This window comes from Cryptosporidium andersoni (assembly GCF_001865355.1).
Source record: "Cryptosporidium andersoni isolate 30847 chromosome Unknown contig_1, whole genome shotgun sequence".
Classification (NCBI taxonomy): Eukaryota; Apicomplexa; class Conoidasida; order Eucoccidiorida; family Cryptosporidiidae; genus Cryptosporidium; species Cryptosporidium andersoni.
This window is the reverse complement of record NW_027122907.1, coordinates 42,357-57,704: the sequence shown is the minus strand read 5'-3', so window position 1 is coordinate 57,704 and position 15,348 is coordinate 42,357. Positions and strand designations below refer to the sequence as shown.

The following is a 15,348-nucleotide window of genomic DNA, read 5'->3' as shown; positions in this document are numbered from 1 at the left end:
GTTTATATCAAGCTGAAGATAGCTTAGGAGAAATTCCATACTTCTACAATTGAATATACTCCTAAATATGGACAATTGTTGAGTTTAACCATAAATATATGGACATCTGTATCACTATTTACTCGTGCTATTTCTTCCGAATTTATTTTTATATGATCTAATGCAGTATTTATTGTATGATATTCAAGATCAAATTCTTTGATTTCTAACTTTATACCCTGCAGTATTGGTACAAACATTGGCAAATTTGCACTTTTTATCTTAGCTACTTGAAATATTACTTGATCCAATTCTTTTAAATAACTCTTAGAGTTTAAATAAACCTTTAAATCTTGACATATTATATTGTAAATTCCGTTTTTTGTATCTTCTAATTGAACTAAACTTTGATATCCCCTACCCAAATTAATACTTGTCCCAGTAGTGAGAAGTTGCTGTTTACTTTGGGTAAACCACAGAGCATTGTAGCCTCTACGGACTATATTATTATTTACAATGCAAAGAGGATTTACCGGAGTTATTATTTCAGTTACTTTTGTGTAACTGACCTCTATATGGTTATCAATATCATCGTAATTTAATTCTATTCTTGTTATACATTGCTCCTTACTTATTGGAGTGCACTCCGTCGTTAGTTTGTTAAGTGGTAGTGGAGCTTTAAATATTAATCTTTGCAACTCATTTAAAACTTTTGCTGTTCCCCATAAGAACTCATTGAAATATATATTGGATTCATAGCACTTCTTCAAATTTGGATTATCTGAATCTTCCAAAGCCCTACATATGTCTTGCAAAAACTTTAATCCAGCTTTTTGACTGTTTACTGGTATAGTTGTTACCCAAGACTTATAAAGTAGAGAGAACAGAACAAAAGTTTTAATTATTAAAAGTACTTCTACTTTCCATTGAGAGCATTTCATAACCACAGTTCTCAAAGAAAATATCTCCCCACTACCAAAGTTTAAATATAAATCAATAAAAAACAATTTTCCAGTTATTAATCCTAAATAGCTCCTTTTTTCCACTAATTTTATACTTTATAATGCAGCCATAAACTTCATCTATTCCTGATAGGAGTTTGTTTAAATTGTTCTATCCCGGTTTGACAAATTCCTATGCATGCTAGTACATGCATAATATTTCTAGAATTTTGTATCTACTCAATCTCGACTTAGCTACCAAAAAGGAGTACCTGTATTTAAAAAAATTTTTTCATACCCTGTACACTTTTCACTGTGGAGTATGGGGTTAGACTATAGACTTTTTACTATAAACAAAAGTCTAAACTTATTTTTAAGACATTGAAAACTAGCTAGCTCAAGTCCTGAAAAAATTCTAAATGAGAGCAATTTCATGTTAGATTCTTCTAACAAGGAAAATTCAGTACTAGCACAAATTGGTAGAAAAAGTTCATTGTACAAATTTATTAAAAAGTTAAAAGAACCAACAAATCAGTTGAAATCAGCAACTCCATCAGAAACATCTGAGTCAGAAGAACTCAACTCAACTATTTCATCTCCATCTATTTACAACTCCTTAAATTTCTCACCTATACACCAAGAACCGGAGGGATACGAAAAATTAGGAAGTGCAATAACAGATAGTAGTAAGAAATTCGATACGGACAAATCAAGGACAGTTTCACAAAAAAAAACTGCAAACCAAGCTACATTTATAGAAAGTAAATATCTACAGCCAAATTCTACATCTAAAAAGCCAATATCTAAATCGCTAGAAAAACTATACGCCTCACCTAAAAATTACAGGAACATATATCCAATGTTTAGCCCATATCAAGCTTGCGAAACTCTGATAAATTGTAATTTAACCTCGCTTTGCCCAAGGACAATGTGTATATGTATGTACAATATATGCCCTAATCAAAATTACTCCACATCATCAGAAGTTAAACCATGGTCCGATCAATTGGGATGTAAAACATGTTTTGGAAGAACTCAACAAAATATGTTAATGGTGGCAAGGAACAAAGTCCAATGCAAATATCATTGTCAGGGTTCTAGTCAAGCAATGCCTTATCGTCTTCCTCCAGCAATAAGGTTTAATTTTTGTAACAGCTCTAATGGGAGTCTCAATTGTTACAACTCATCAAATTCATTTTCAACGTGCTGCAATATATGCAATAGTTGCAGATTTTGCAGATTAAATAGCTTGAATAATTGCTGTATAGTATATAATCAATGAAAGTATCATTTCTGCCCCTTGTTAATTTCAGCAAAAATATTATACTTTCTAAAATTTTAGGCTAACAAAATTTATATCAAACTGACTAAACTCAAAATTTCCTCACTAGGTGCAACATCAGCCGGAGTTTCTCCATCATAGTTCTTAATTGTCAAATCAGCACCATATTTCTTAAGTATTCTTATACATTCAAGCTGTTCTGCAATACAGGATATATGTACTGGAGTGTCCCCAAAAGAATCTTGAGCATTAGGATCTGCACCGTAATACAGAAGAATTTCACAAATCTCAACATACCCTCTGTCACATACATAGTGTATAACAGGAGTTCCATCCAGGCAGATCAGGCTGGACAATGTTGGAAAATATCTTAAAACTTTACTAATTAGCTTGATATTATTATTAGTTACCTGAGTAAAAAATGCAGCAGAAACAAGAGGTGAGTTTATATCAATATCAGAGTCAATTAAGTTATTTAGTATATAAATACTCTGCCTATTAAATCTTTCCTCTGATTCATATAAAACTGAATCCTTAATAGGTGTGGAAACACCCTTAACAAATAATGTTTCATGAATCTTACCATTGTATGAAGGTTCTTCCCATTTAGGGTTCTTCTTGCATATGAGTTCAATATATTTATCAGCTGCATGCTCAGGTTTCATACCACGCAATGCACTCCACGCTTTAGATTTTGCTTTATCCTTCATACTGAAAACGGAAAGAAGTGATGTACTAGTAGTAATACAATCTCCAACTGTTGCTTGTTTATAAAAGCCGTAAAGTTCAAGTAGTTCATCACTTGTAAAGTCGGTAACATGATTAGCACAATATTTAGCTGCTAAAGCAAAGCGTCCATTTTTATTCAGTATATCAGTCATAACTTGAAATTATTATCGAGATAATGAAAGGTAAAAATATTTAGTAGTTACCTAAATGAATTGTTTAATAATGTATTGCTATACCGCTTATTAAATACACTAGTAGTAATATATCTTGCCTTACAAACAACTAAATAATCCAACCGCCTAAGTGGGTACAATAAGGTATTAACTGTAATACTCGAAGGAATTACGAGGAAATACCTAGTGACCAAATAAAGTGTTTTGAACAAGAAGCTATGTTGAACTTAAAGTGATTTTAAGCCCAAAATAAACAATTGTTTTGTTAAAACTCAACTTCTTCTTGGGAAGTCTGTTAATCTAGAAGCTATCAGCGCATTATTCACAGCACTATCTTTATAATTAATCCAATTAGAGATATTCTAAGAAACTGAATAATTTGAAACAGCAATTGTAAGCCCATTTTGGAGAGTTTCAGTGAACTTCTTGATGGCATTCGTAATATCATCATCAGCATCTTGTCGAAGCTTAGTCGCTGAAATTAGAGCATTTTGGATACCTTTAAGTTCTTGTTTAATAAATATACTAAATTGATTATTAGGATTACAAGAATTAAGTTTTGGATTGTTTTCGAAACTTTTATTGAAGTTCTGAATCTCACTTTGAATTTTCACATGAGACGTATCGTCAAGTAATTTCGTCATTTCTTGATTTATATTGTTAACAAGGTTACTATTATACTCGTTCACCTTTATAAACACCCCAGTTATTCTGTCAATACACTGATAATAAGATCTTATATCTTCTTTTATATTGTTGATAGTATGATCTACTGATTCAAAATTCGTCTTTTTAACTTGAACAATTTTGTACTCATGCAGTTTCTTCTCAACAGCCTCACAACGGTTCAACAACCCTTCCATAGTTCCCATAATAGTTTCAATACGCTGTAAAACTTTGACAGTGATATTATGAATTATTTTGTTACCTATCTCCTCAGTGCTGCGTTGTATTTCTTGAATACTTGATTTTCTATTCAATATAGAATCTTGTAGTTCAGACCTAATTGAATCTTGTAAACTCACAATTTCTGATAAACGAACATTATAAATATCCATAATATACTTGAAACTTTCTGTAAGATATCTTGATAGCCACTCTAAGTAAAAGCTTCCTCATGCTTGGTAGCCTACGTTGCGAGAAAAAATGCGCCACACACTACTACATGGTATAACAAAAGTATAATCTACACTGAAGGAGCTATTATTTGACTACATATTTTTAAGCTTCAAAATGAAAATTCAGAAAAGAACTGAGTAAATAATAGATAAAGTATTTAAATATACTCCAAGTGAATGATATAAAATTTATGCAATATGCTGAGAGTTAACCTAAATATATCTTATTTTGCAAATAATTGTATAGTTTGAGATCATAAATATATCAAACAAGTTCAAATAATTATTATTAAAACTCTAAGTCAATTAAGGAATTATTTGTGGTCTGTGTATTTTCCTGTTGGCTATATTTTCTGGGCTGTATACCTTTAATGGACAAGTTACCAAACAATTTACTTACTGAACAATTTACTCCTTTCTTAAAGATATTATTATCATCCTTAGATGTTAAATCTAAGAGATCTTCTGATTTATCAGAAAATTCACTTGAAAATTGAGATGTATTTGATTTATTTAGTGACTGCTGTAGTTGTTGAGACTTTCTATAACACATTGGGTGATAGTCTTCGTTAATGGATTTTAGCAATTCAATAAAATTCGAGTCATTATTTTTATTAAACACATACTCTATTAAAGCTGTTTTACTTATTTCATTCATCTCAAGTAATGCAATATAAAGACATAATATTCGATATACAACTTTCCATTCGATTGACGATTCTATATATAATTTTAGTCTTTCATGCAACTTGGATATCACCACACAAACATCCAACTTGACAGATTTTTGGACATATTCTTGTAATAGTTCATGTGATGGAGTCACTTTTAAGCCACATGGTGAGCAGAAACTATCAATCAAATTCTTTTCAAGTATATTTGGAATTGAAGTCAGTTTCGCTTCAGTAAATTCTGGTGATTTGAAAGAACTTAGACACTTAGAGGATTGAGTTGTAAATGGTGTCTCCCAAATACCTCTTGAATCTTTGATATTAGTTAATGGTGGTTTAAATTCACTTGATGAACTCATATTAGTTTGTTGGAAAGTTGAGAAATCTTTTCTGCTATGTGATACAGGGAATTTATTACTGAAATTAGAAGCACTCCCACTAAACTCTTGATTACTATTAGCAGATTTACAATATTTTGAAAAACTATCAATCATCTTGCTCGGTATTACTTTCAGTATAACATCTGATAAGTCTTCTATTACCTGCCCAAAGTTACCACTTTGAGTATTGACAAGTATTGAATTTCCAATTTGGGAAATGTTATGAATCGTGAAGTTATTTTTAACATTATTACTAGATTCAATCTTTGAAGTGTAGTAGCCATAACTAGAAAGATATCTATTATCACTATTAATTCCACCGATATCTCTTGAGAAGTAATGACTTCCAAATCCCTCAATTCTTCTACTTAAATTCTTTATTCTAAGAGATTCATTGCTATTCATATGATTTCTGTCATTGGGCTTAGCATACTCATTTGCTAATACTGAGTTATTATAGTTAGAATTAATTTTCTTGTATATACTATTACTATTGCTGGTGCCACTATTATAGATTAAATTTATACAGCTACATGCCTCTTCTCTAACTAATTCAGATAAAGAATCTCCATATAGAGGATCTATTGGTCCACGATAATTCTGACATAGTCTAATTTGATGTATATGACGTTGTACAACATGACGAAATTCAGGGCTTCCACGATCACAGATATGCTTAATAATACGTAAAGATTTAAATTTAGTTGCTGGATCATCCTTCTTTAGTTTGCGCATTAAATAATCTACCAAAAAACTACATCCATCTATTTGGTTAAAGCTAGAACTTGCCAATTCATTTAGGACATATCCCGATGGAGATGCTGTATCCGGATGAAAAACGGATTGTAGTAGCCCTTTATCCATTTTGAAGTATACAATTTTATTAAATTGTTATTTTGCTCCATTAAACACAAGCTGAAATCTTTCGCCTTTGTACCATCCTCACACAAAGTCAGAAAACCCCGCCATCAACAGGGGCGGTAACTCCTCACAAAACATCTTTATAATAAAATATATACCCTAGTAAATACATACTACAAATATCTGACATAAGCTAACTAAATCACACCTTCATAGTGAATTCTCTTTATAATTTTAGAATTCATAATAGTTGGATATTAACTTAAAAAGGAACTAAAAGATTATTTATTGTAATAGCTAGGTGACTATTTTTCCCCCTATAATTTAACAAGTAGTCATCTTATTTAACAATACACTTTATGTAGATTTTAAAAAAAGAACTCTACACAACTTTTGAAGTTAAAAAATTTTGTTGCGCATACTTCGTGTCTTATAGCTATTATTCAGAATGTAACCCGTTATCCCATGTACAATGAAGTAAATAAAGGTGGTAGTGATGACTATAAATATCCCAACCCAAGATATCACTATATAATTGGGTGGTAATAAGTTCTGAGCCTTTAGTGTATGTCTAAACCTCCAACATAAAAATGACTCTGTAAACACAATTGCAATGAGCACCCAACATTGAATCCCAACTTTGCCGGAATTATTGCTCGTATTAGTTACAAATTCATACAGCTCCCTTGTTGCCGCTGTACCACATATAGCAACACATATAGTTCGTAGTGCCAAAATCCAGTGACTTACAGGTAATAATAATTCAGCTTTAATAAAAAAATAGTTCAAGTCAATTAATTGCATAATGATCGTCAACAATAAAAATGTCATAAATCCCTTCATATTAGAAAGAGTCCTAGGCCATTTATATTCTGTCCATGTATATATAATACCAAACTTGCTCCATAGGTCAATAACCATGTATAATATATCTCCTTTAGGTTTTTTATTGTTAAATATTGAATTTTCACTGCTATTTCCCACATGCTTATACTTACTTCTTAAATTTGAGAAAAAGAAGTTGGTATTAACAGTAAAATCAGAAAGATTCCTTGCAGTTTTAGAAGTTGCTCCAACAATTGAGATATCTGATTTCATACTTGTATCATCTAATTTATTAAAAGATCCCAAGCTATAACTATTATGCCAATTATATTGATACAATTTAATCTTCCTAATAAAGATATTCCCAGCAATTATGCCAAGAAAGTTACAGCCAAATATGTCAAGTATTAAGTGGTCCCACCAACATTCGTGAAAGTTTGGTAATATATGTTTAAATGTTAACTCGAGACATTCAAAGAATATAGAATTAAACCATAATAAGAAGTTATCTCTAAGAATTAATGTCTTTACAAACCAGCCAAAAAAGTGTGCGAAAGCAAAGAAATCCAAACGCTGTCTTACATTATAAAGTATACCATTAGACCAATCCAATAAACTGCATGATCCCTCAGTATAATTAACCTCTACAGTTGACTTATCCAAGCTGAAGTCAATATTCCTAAGAGCAGACAAAATACTCTCAACATCTTGAAATAACAGAAAAACTAAGAATGATAAGTACAATATTGATAAACCGAGTAAAAATCTCCAGAAAATTGGATGAGGTCTTCTCATTATACCATCTGGTAACTGCAGAATAGCAAACACGAGGAAAAATATTACCGAACCATATATTCCTAAAATTATTCTTTGCCTTGTGCTTATTGTATATATAGAAAACATATATCCATTGTCCACTAATTCTGAAAACATCCATAACGAGATAAGTGTAATGCACAGTACCAAAAGTGAATATGACTGGGTATTCATAGTTACAGGAGGCAAAGAAACACCCACTTGCGGAGATACATATATTGAATCATCTTTAAGTGTCTGTACACTCGTTTCTGGCATTTAATTATTGACTTTATCGCTAAAGATTAGAAAATTTTTATATATGAGTTGCAATTTCAGGATAGATGTACCAATTGGAAAAAATATCTCCGCAATAAGTAATTAAAGTGCCAATAAACTAAATCCCAAGTTAATATCAGTGACTGTCTACAAGATCGTCATTCTTCAACATTGATGACTCACTATTACGTCTCTTAAAGTCAAAATTTGACTGCTTGAGCGCACTATCTGCAAATCCAATATTTAAGGTAGTGTTCGTTTAGTAACTTTCATAAGAGAGTACAAAGTGATAGAAAATAACCCAAATCCTGCATTCTAAAATCTATATTCAAATTTCTTTATATAAATATTGTACCCTGTATGAAAATTCCTAAGTTTTAGTTTACATAATATTTCCAATTAGAAACACTTCTTTCATAAATTTACAAACCAACCCCATACTATTGGGATTTAACTTAGAATATATATAGCAGTAATCCATTTGTATCCGGCTTTATGAGCTATTTTTGAATAGGAATTTTTATTGAGAATGAGTCATCAAGTTTAATATTCAGTGTCTTGGCAATCTGTAATTTTTGGGAGATATGATGAATCTTGAAATTATTCTTATCAGCTCCTGTTATTGAAATTGCTAATTTGTGGTCTTTGAAGAATGTCCATGCTATTGGTTCGAGAGTTATCTGTACATCAATTGTGTCACCTACTTTCTCAAGTGGTCTATAATAATCCTTTATTAATGGGCGCACAACTTTAATAGGTGAACCATCTGGAATATTATTCAATATATCTTTTGGCATTTCTACATGTCTATGACCTATCTGTGCAAGTCCCTCTGTTACATACTTTATTGTTCCGTCTGGAAATATATCTTCTAAATATGCATATATTGGTGCATCATAACCATCCAAAAGTTGTACTGAAAATGTAAGCCAAACACTTCCAGCTAATTTAAGTGCTGTTTTAAATGGTTTTGTTATAAATCGAATATGTTGATTATTATTTTTGCTGTATAATCGTTCTCCAGCATGCCAAATCTGCTTTCCTTTCTTGTTATATGTAACTGTAACACGAAAAGGATGCAATGCTATCATCCATCTTGACCTATGTTCTGATATATAGTTATCATTTACCTTTAACTGAATATATCTAGGAGAATTAACTCGTCCTTGTTCCAAATAATTACTTAAGATATCTGATAATGGTACAATATTCGTTTTTCTTGCTTTGCTATTAAATAATTTATTGCTATCAACAATGGAACTAGGCTGATCAATTCCAAGGTGAATATATTTAGTATTATCTGGAGGAAACTTATTTGTGCTGTACCACTTCTCTTCTCCAATTTGAAAATAATGAATATTATCATCATCCTGAGACCAACAAATTCCTTTTAAAATACAATCCATAAATTTCACTAAATCATAATATAGTGAAGCTTCAAAACAAGATTTTTGCTTGCCATAAGGAGAGCAGTTACTACGCCCTGAATGTGTCCATGGCCCCATTACCAACTTATAAATTGGTTTCTTACCTGTTATTGTGTCATTTCCACTATATTTAATATTGCTGAATTTTAGTGAAGAATCGATTAATGCATCATAAAACTGTAAGACACCCCTTGTATTTGCTGAATCACAATAACCTGTCGTTAGATAAACACTAACACCCTTCCTTCCAAGTATATGTGCAGTTTCAACTGTATTTCCAAGACTTTCAGCACTAATAAATGTCCCATCATCAAGCACAACAGGTTCGTCTATGTGACGATACTTTTTTATTGTTCTTGACATATCCCAATTTTTCTTATGCATCTCCAAGGCTTGTCTTTTTGTATGCCCATAACCCTGAACTGGAGAAACATTCCCCAAAACTAGAATAAATGCAAGAATTAGTTTAAATGGGTAATGTGATACAGACTTTAAGAAGTGCCACAATGGACTACCATATTGCTCAAATGAATGAGTTAGGCTACTATAATCTTCAACAAAAGACTTGCAAATGATACCTCCAGGTTCAACCAATTCTGTAATTACATTCATTGGCGAATATAATGCAAAAACCGCATCTACAAGAACTTGTGAATTATTTGTAAAGTTTATTGATATACTTGATAATTCCTTATTATCATCTCCAAATATATCCAGTGTTGAAGAGGCCGTCTTTAGTGCAGCCATTCCATCATAGCTAATTCCCCCAATTCCAACTTTTCCATTGCTCCAGGGTTGTTTTTTAATCCACTCAACTATCTTTGGGAAGTCATCAACCTCCTTTTTTGAAAAATCAACAACCCTATAACCAGTACTTGCTCCCGTACCTCTAGTATCAAGTACAACAACTACATAATTATTTGGTATAAATGTTTGTGTTATTTGCCATGACCAGATATTCATTGACACTGAACGTGGTTCACCCCACAAGGAAAATAAAGTGAATGGCCAATGTATATTCATGCGTCGGTTGTATCTTGTTATATCAACAACAGTAGGTAGAGACTTATACTTGAAGTAATTTCTTGGTAAATATACATCTATTGCAATTTTAACTCCATCCTTCATCAAAATATAGTCACTATAAAATAGTGGAGGATAGCTTGAGCTAGCAGAAGCCCTAAAATCACCAAAGTGCACAGTTCCACTTGAACTTTTGATATGCATGATATCTTTTGTATTAAATTTATACCAATGATGATCATTCCCATTACAAGAGTTGTATGGTCCCAACATTCCCTCTCGCATTAAAGGTAATCCTGTATTTATTAGAATAGTTAAATATGTCACTAAAGCAGTAAAATCAAACCAGTGTACATACAAAAATATCATTTTAAGCGATATTACAAATCCATTAAAGTCGACAATAATTCCGAACAAATAAAATATCCAATGGCAAAATATACAATCCCATCCTTTGAAATCATCATATTTGTACTTGTCCTTAGCTAAAGAAAACCAAACATCTGGTACAAACAATCCCTTTGAATTCAAACTCTCATGAGCAATATACTGACTTAAGCCTATAAAAATTATTATCAGCAATGAAATGCCAAAAATCCGCATCAAAATTGTGGAAACTATTACAGACATCTCATTAAAGTTTGGAGTATGTTTAATGTTACTACATGTACGTCTTATATATTTTCCTGTAAAATATGTAAATATATACACTAAACATGCTAGATAGCAGGAATCCATAATACTGGAAGTTAATCCATTAGGTATAATGTGTCTAACATAATAATATTCGTATATATTACCAGCATGCATATCTTTATGAGCACTATATATTGTAGGATATATATTTAAAATGCTTATATGATAAATTATATATAATGTCAATGCACTGCTGAACTCTTTTATATGCCTCAAGAATCTCTTGAATCTTTTCAGTATCTTCTTCCTGAAACCCAATGAAGCCTCAATTTTGTCCTCTAGTAGCAAATGTTTCCTTTCAACCGGTAAAGTGTTTATAGGAGTACCAGAAAAGATTGAGTTCACAGAAAAACTGAAAGCTGTGTCTGAATCACTAGCACAGCAAGTGTCCATTAAATCAGATTGGGTGTCTAAATTTCCACTGCACAATCCTGATAAAGATGGTGTTTGTATATTTGATATTTCCCAACTTCCTTCTATGTTTCTATGGTTACCCAAGGATCCTGGATTATTTTCTGTAATATAATTTGAATTATTTATTGGTACATCACTTTCCTTGTAGATAGTTTCGGAAGGACTGAGACTCATCTGTATAGTTACCTGGAGCCAACTTGCTCCCTTTATTTATTGTTGTTTACCAGTATTTAAAACCTAAAATTTATCAATGAAGCTTATTGCTTCTTTAATTTATATTAGAATTTTTATTTATTACTATTCAAATATAAACAAGATGGTCCGTCCATTTACGTAGGCTTTTTTTTATAGGATACGAAAATCACTTGCCGTTTTCCTACAAAAGACTATCAGACATACATCCAGATATTTTATTTTTATAATTTCAGTTTTGTTTCATTAGCCTAATCTCTCGTGCTCGAGTACCCAATTAGGACATGTAATTTAATACATGCAAATACCGGCATATTGTACATATACTCAATTTATTCTATTTCAAGGGTACTAATTTATTGTCAAATAACTTCTAGCGCATATATTATAAATTACATTATGAAAATTTAATAATATAGGTAGATTCATGAAAACAAAATATTTAAATATAAATAATATCTCTAGATGTATTCATTTAAATATATCTTCACTAAAGAAGTCTTCACAGCTCCAGTGTAGTAGATACAAGTCACACATATCTAACATAGATAGCCACTCAAATTTTGGTCTGGACTCTTTAAATTACTTAGAATCACTTTATTATAAATGGAGAGCTGGTGAGAAAATTAATTATTCGTTATCAAGTTATTTCTCTAAAATAGAACTGGCTCAAGCAGCTTCAAGCAAATTTATATCAATTGTACCACTAAAATCCAATAATATAAAAATTGCTAATATTTTGAATTTAGTTAGCTCTTTTGAAACTTATGGCCATCAATTTGCAGAACTTGATCCACTAAATTTGGAGTCCTATACTTGCGCAGCAGTTAAACGTAATCAAGAGATGTATAGAAAACTTCTTAAACCAGAAACTCATGGTATTCTAGGCTGTGATATAATATCATCTTCAGAAAATATTATAATGAATTCAACTTCTTCAACTATCTTAACTGATATTTTATTAAGATACGACAGCTTGAAAGTAGATGATTTGGTTAGAATCCTAGAAAAAATCTTCTGTGGTAAAACTGGCTTTGAGTATATACATGTAAGAAATGAGGAAATAAAAAGTTTTATGAGGAGTGCTGCTACTGAATACTTGTATTGGAAACCCTCAAAAGATGATATAAACAGATATTTGCAAATTTTGGCAAGAGCTCAACTTTTTGAAAATATGTGTTCAAAAAAATTTCCTACAGTTAAAAGGTTTGGATTGGATGGCTGTGAATCCTTAATTTTAGGTCTTAGTGAGATGCTTAGGAAATTTATTCTTGATGGAAATTCTAAAGATAGTAAAATTACCATTGGAATGTCACATAGAGGTAGATTAAATGTAATGTGTAATATTTTGAATTTACCACTCGAAAATATGTTTTATTCATTTAGATCTGGCAAATTTATAGATATTGATACAAAAAGTGGGATATATGGAGGAGATGTTAAGTATCACATGGGATACTCTGGTTACTATGAATTAAATGAAAGGTTCATTTCCGATGCACCTGAGGCAAATTGCCCAATATCTTTTGGGGCTATCCCAGTTGAAATATTATATAATCCATCTCACTTAGAAAGTGTGGTACCAGTCGTAATGGGGAAGGTTAAGTCAGAGCAATACTATAGTGAAAGAAAAGGAGTATTAGATACTGCTAAGAAATATATACCAATATTGATACATGGAGATGCCTCCACTATGGGACAAGGGGTAGTTTCTGAAGCTCTTAATATGTCTAAGATATCATCTTATAATATAGGAGGAAATATTCATATAATAATTAATAATCAAATTGGATTTTGTACATATCCAAGTGAAGAAATAGGGAGTATGTATCCTTCTGATATTTCGCGTGGGTTTGATATTCCAATAATACATGTTAATGCAGACTGTCCAGAATCGGTTGTATATGTATTTTTAAAGTCTTTAGAATTCAGAAACCGATTTCACTCCGATGTATTTATTAACTTAGTAGGTTATAGGAGATTTGGTCATAATGAGTTGGATATGCCTTTATTTACGCACCCTCTAATGTATAAAAAAATAACTAGCAAACCAGGAATATTTCATCTCTACAAGAAAAAATTGGCGAAAGAAAAAGTTTTTTCGAATACTGAATTGGATCATATTGAAGCTAGTATATCATCATTTATAGAAAACAAGTATAATAATAGTACTTCAGATACCTTCAAAAGAAATTTAGAGGGATTCAAATCACCAACTTTGAGTATAGACGATCTTATATCTAGAAGTACACTTGATAATGAACAAGAGATACTCTATCCACCTCAGTGGAGAGTTGAAGAGTTAAAAAGTTTGGGTACTAAGTTGTCAACTATCCCATCCTCAATAGACCTGCACCCAAATATCATAAAAATTTATGAGCAACGAAGTTTAGCAACTGAAAAAGAAAACAAACCACTAGTAGACTATGGTTTAGCTGAAACTCTTTCATTTGCAACACTTCTTAAGGAAGGTATTCACATAAGATTAGTTGGAGAAGATACAAAACGAGGAACATTTTCGCATAGACATTCAGTTTTGTATGACATTAATAATAATCGAGAGTATAGCCCTCTAAAAGAGTTCTCTAAGTTAACAAAGTATTCATTCACTGTTGAAAATTCTATCCTTTCCGAATTTGCAGGATTGGGATTTGAAGTAGGATATGTACAGTCCTCTGGACCTACGCTTGGTATTTGGGAAGCACAGTTTGGAGACTTCGCAAATGGAGCACAAATAATGTTTGACCAATATATATCATCTAGTATTCCAAAGTGGAATCTACAAATCCCAATACTTTGTATTTTGCCACATGGCTATGATGGAATGGGTCCTGAGCACTCATCTGCAAGAGTTGAAAGATATTTGCAACTATCAAATGAACCTGAAGAGATACCTATAAATGAAGGAACAGGTAAACCTATAGATAAGTTAGAGAATATTAATTGGCAACTTGTATATTGTAGTAATTCAGCACAATATTATCACATTTTCAGGAAGCATATGTGGTGCAAGAAAAGAATTCCAACGCTAATTTTTTTATCAAAAAGACTTTTAAAATATCGTCATGCATTTTCTTCACTTAAGGACCTGTCAGAATCAAGTTTTCTATCTCTTATACCAGATAACTCATCAGAAATAGACAATCTACAAGTTCGGAAATTAATAATATGCTGTGGTCAAATATATTATAATTTGGTTCAGCAAAGAAGTTTATTTCCCAATATAAATGTGCCGATAATTCGTCTTGAACAGTTGATACCATTCCCTTGGGCTGAACTATTCAGTCAGATTTCTTCTTTTCCTATGCTATCTGAAATTGTGTTTGCTCAAGAAGAACCACAAAATATGGGAGCATGGTCATTTGTCCAACCTAGACTAAGAAGTATAGTTAGTTTAATAGCTAGAACAGTTACAAACTATGAAAAGAGAGTACCAGAAATAAAATACGCCGGTAGGAAGACAAATTCTGCAACAGCAACAGGTTTTGCAAGTTTACATGAAGAAGAACTGCATAATCTTTTATCAAATATAATCAGTTAAAGTAATATGTTATACAGCTAAC

General features: G+C 31.6%; 8 protein-coding genes across 8 annotated transcripts; 2 read left to right on the top strand and 6 right to left on the bottom strand.

The window, feature by feature from the left end:
- Positions 1-23: 23 nt before the first annotated feature.
- Positions 24-920, bottom strand: cand_031820 (uncharacterized protein; the record flags this gene model as incomplete). The annotated part of the gene is made up of 1 exon (XM_067213408.1): positions 24-920. One exon carries the CDS (start codon positions 918-920, stop codon positions 24-26), a length of 897 nt encoding a protein of 298 aa, XP_067066659.1.
- Positions 921-1,353: 433 nt separating this feature from the next.
- Positions 1,354-2,202, top strand: cand_031810 (uncharacterized protein; the record flags this gene model as incomplete). Its single annotated transcript, XM_067213407.1, has 1 exon — positions 1,354-2,202. One exon carries the CDS (start codon positions 1,354-1,356, stop codon positions 2,200-2,202), a length of 849 nt encoding a protein of 282 aa, XP_067066658.1.
- Positions 2,203-2,273: 71 nt separating this feature from the next.
- cand_031800 (acyl-binding protein) lies at positions 2,274-3,083 on the bottom strand (the record flags this gene model as incomplete). The annotated part of the gene is made up of 1 exon (XM_067213406.1): positions 2,274-3,083. One exon carries the CDS (start codon positions 3,081-3,083, stop codon positions 2,274-2,276), a length of 810 nt encoding a protein of 269 aa, XP_067066657.1.
- A 383-nt stretch (positions 3,084-3,466) lies between these two features.
- cand_031790 (uncharacterized protein) lies at positions 3,467-4,162 on the bottom strand (the record flags this gene model as incomplete). The annotated part of the gene is made up of 1 exon (XM_067213405.1): positions 3,467-4,162. The coding sequence occupies one exon, from the start codon at positions 4,160-4,162 to the stop codon at positions 3,467-3,469; it is 696 nt and encodes a 231-aa protein (XP_067066656.1).
- A 349-nt stretch (positions 4,163-4,511) lies between these two features.
- On the bottom strand, positions 4,512-6,137 carry cand_031780 (uncharacterized protein; the record flags this gene model as incomplete). Its single annotated transcript, XM_067213404.1, has 1 exon — positions 4,512-6,137. The coding sequence occupies one exon, from the start codon at positions 6,135-6,137 to the stop codon at positions 4,512-4,514; it is 1,626 nt and encodes a 541-aa protein (XP_067066655.1).
- A 396-nt stretch (positions 6,138-6,533) lies between these two features.
- cand_031770 (phosphatidyl serine synthase family protein) lies at positions 6,534-8,033 on the bottom strand (the record flags this gene model as incomplete). Its single annotated transcript, XM_067213403.1, has 1 exon — positions 6,534-8,033. The coding sequence occupies one exon, from the start codon at positions 8,031-8,033 to the stop codon at positions 6,534-6,536; it is 1,500 nt and encodes a 499-aa protein (XP_067066654.1).
- A 500-nt stretch (positions 8,034-8,533) lies between these two features.
- Positions 8,534-11,767, bottom strand: cand_031760 (X-pro dipeptidyl-peptidase S15 family protein; the record flags this gene model as incomplete). The annotated part of the gene is made up of 1 exon (XM_067213402.1): positions 8,534-11,767. The coding sequence occupies one exon, from the start codon at positions 11,765-11,767 to the stop codon at positions 8,534-8,536; it is 3,234 nt and encodes a 1,077-aa protein (XP_067066653.1).
- Positions 11,768-12,212: 445 nt separating this feature from the next.
- On the top strand, positions 12,213-15,326 carry cand_031750 (2-oxoglutarate dehydrogenase; the record flags this gene model as incomplete). Its single annotated transcript, XM_067213401.1, has 1 exon — positions 12,213-15,326. The coding sequence occupies one exon, from the start codon at positions 12,213-12,215 to the stop codon at positions 15,324-15,326; it is 3,114 nt and encodes a 1,037-aa protein (XP_067066652.1).
- Between the last annotated feature and the right edge of the window lie 22 nt (positions 15,327-15,348).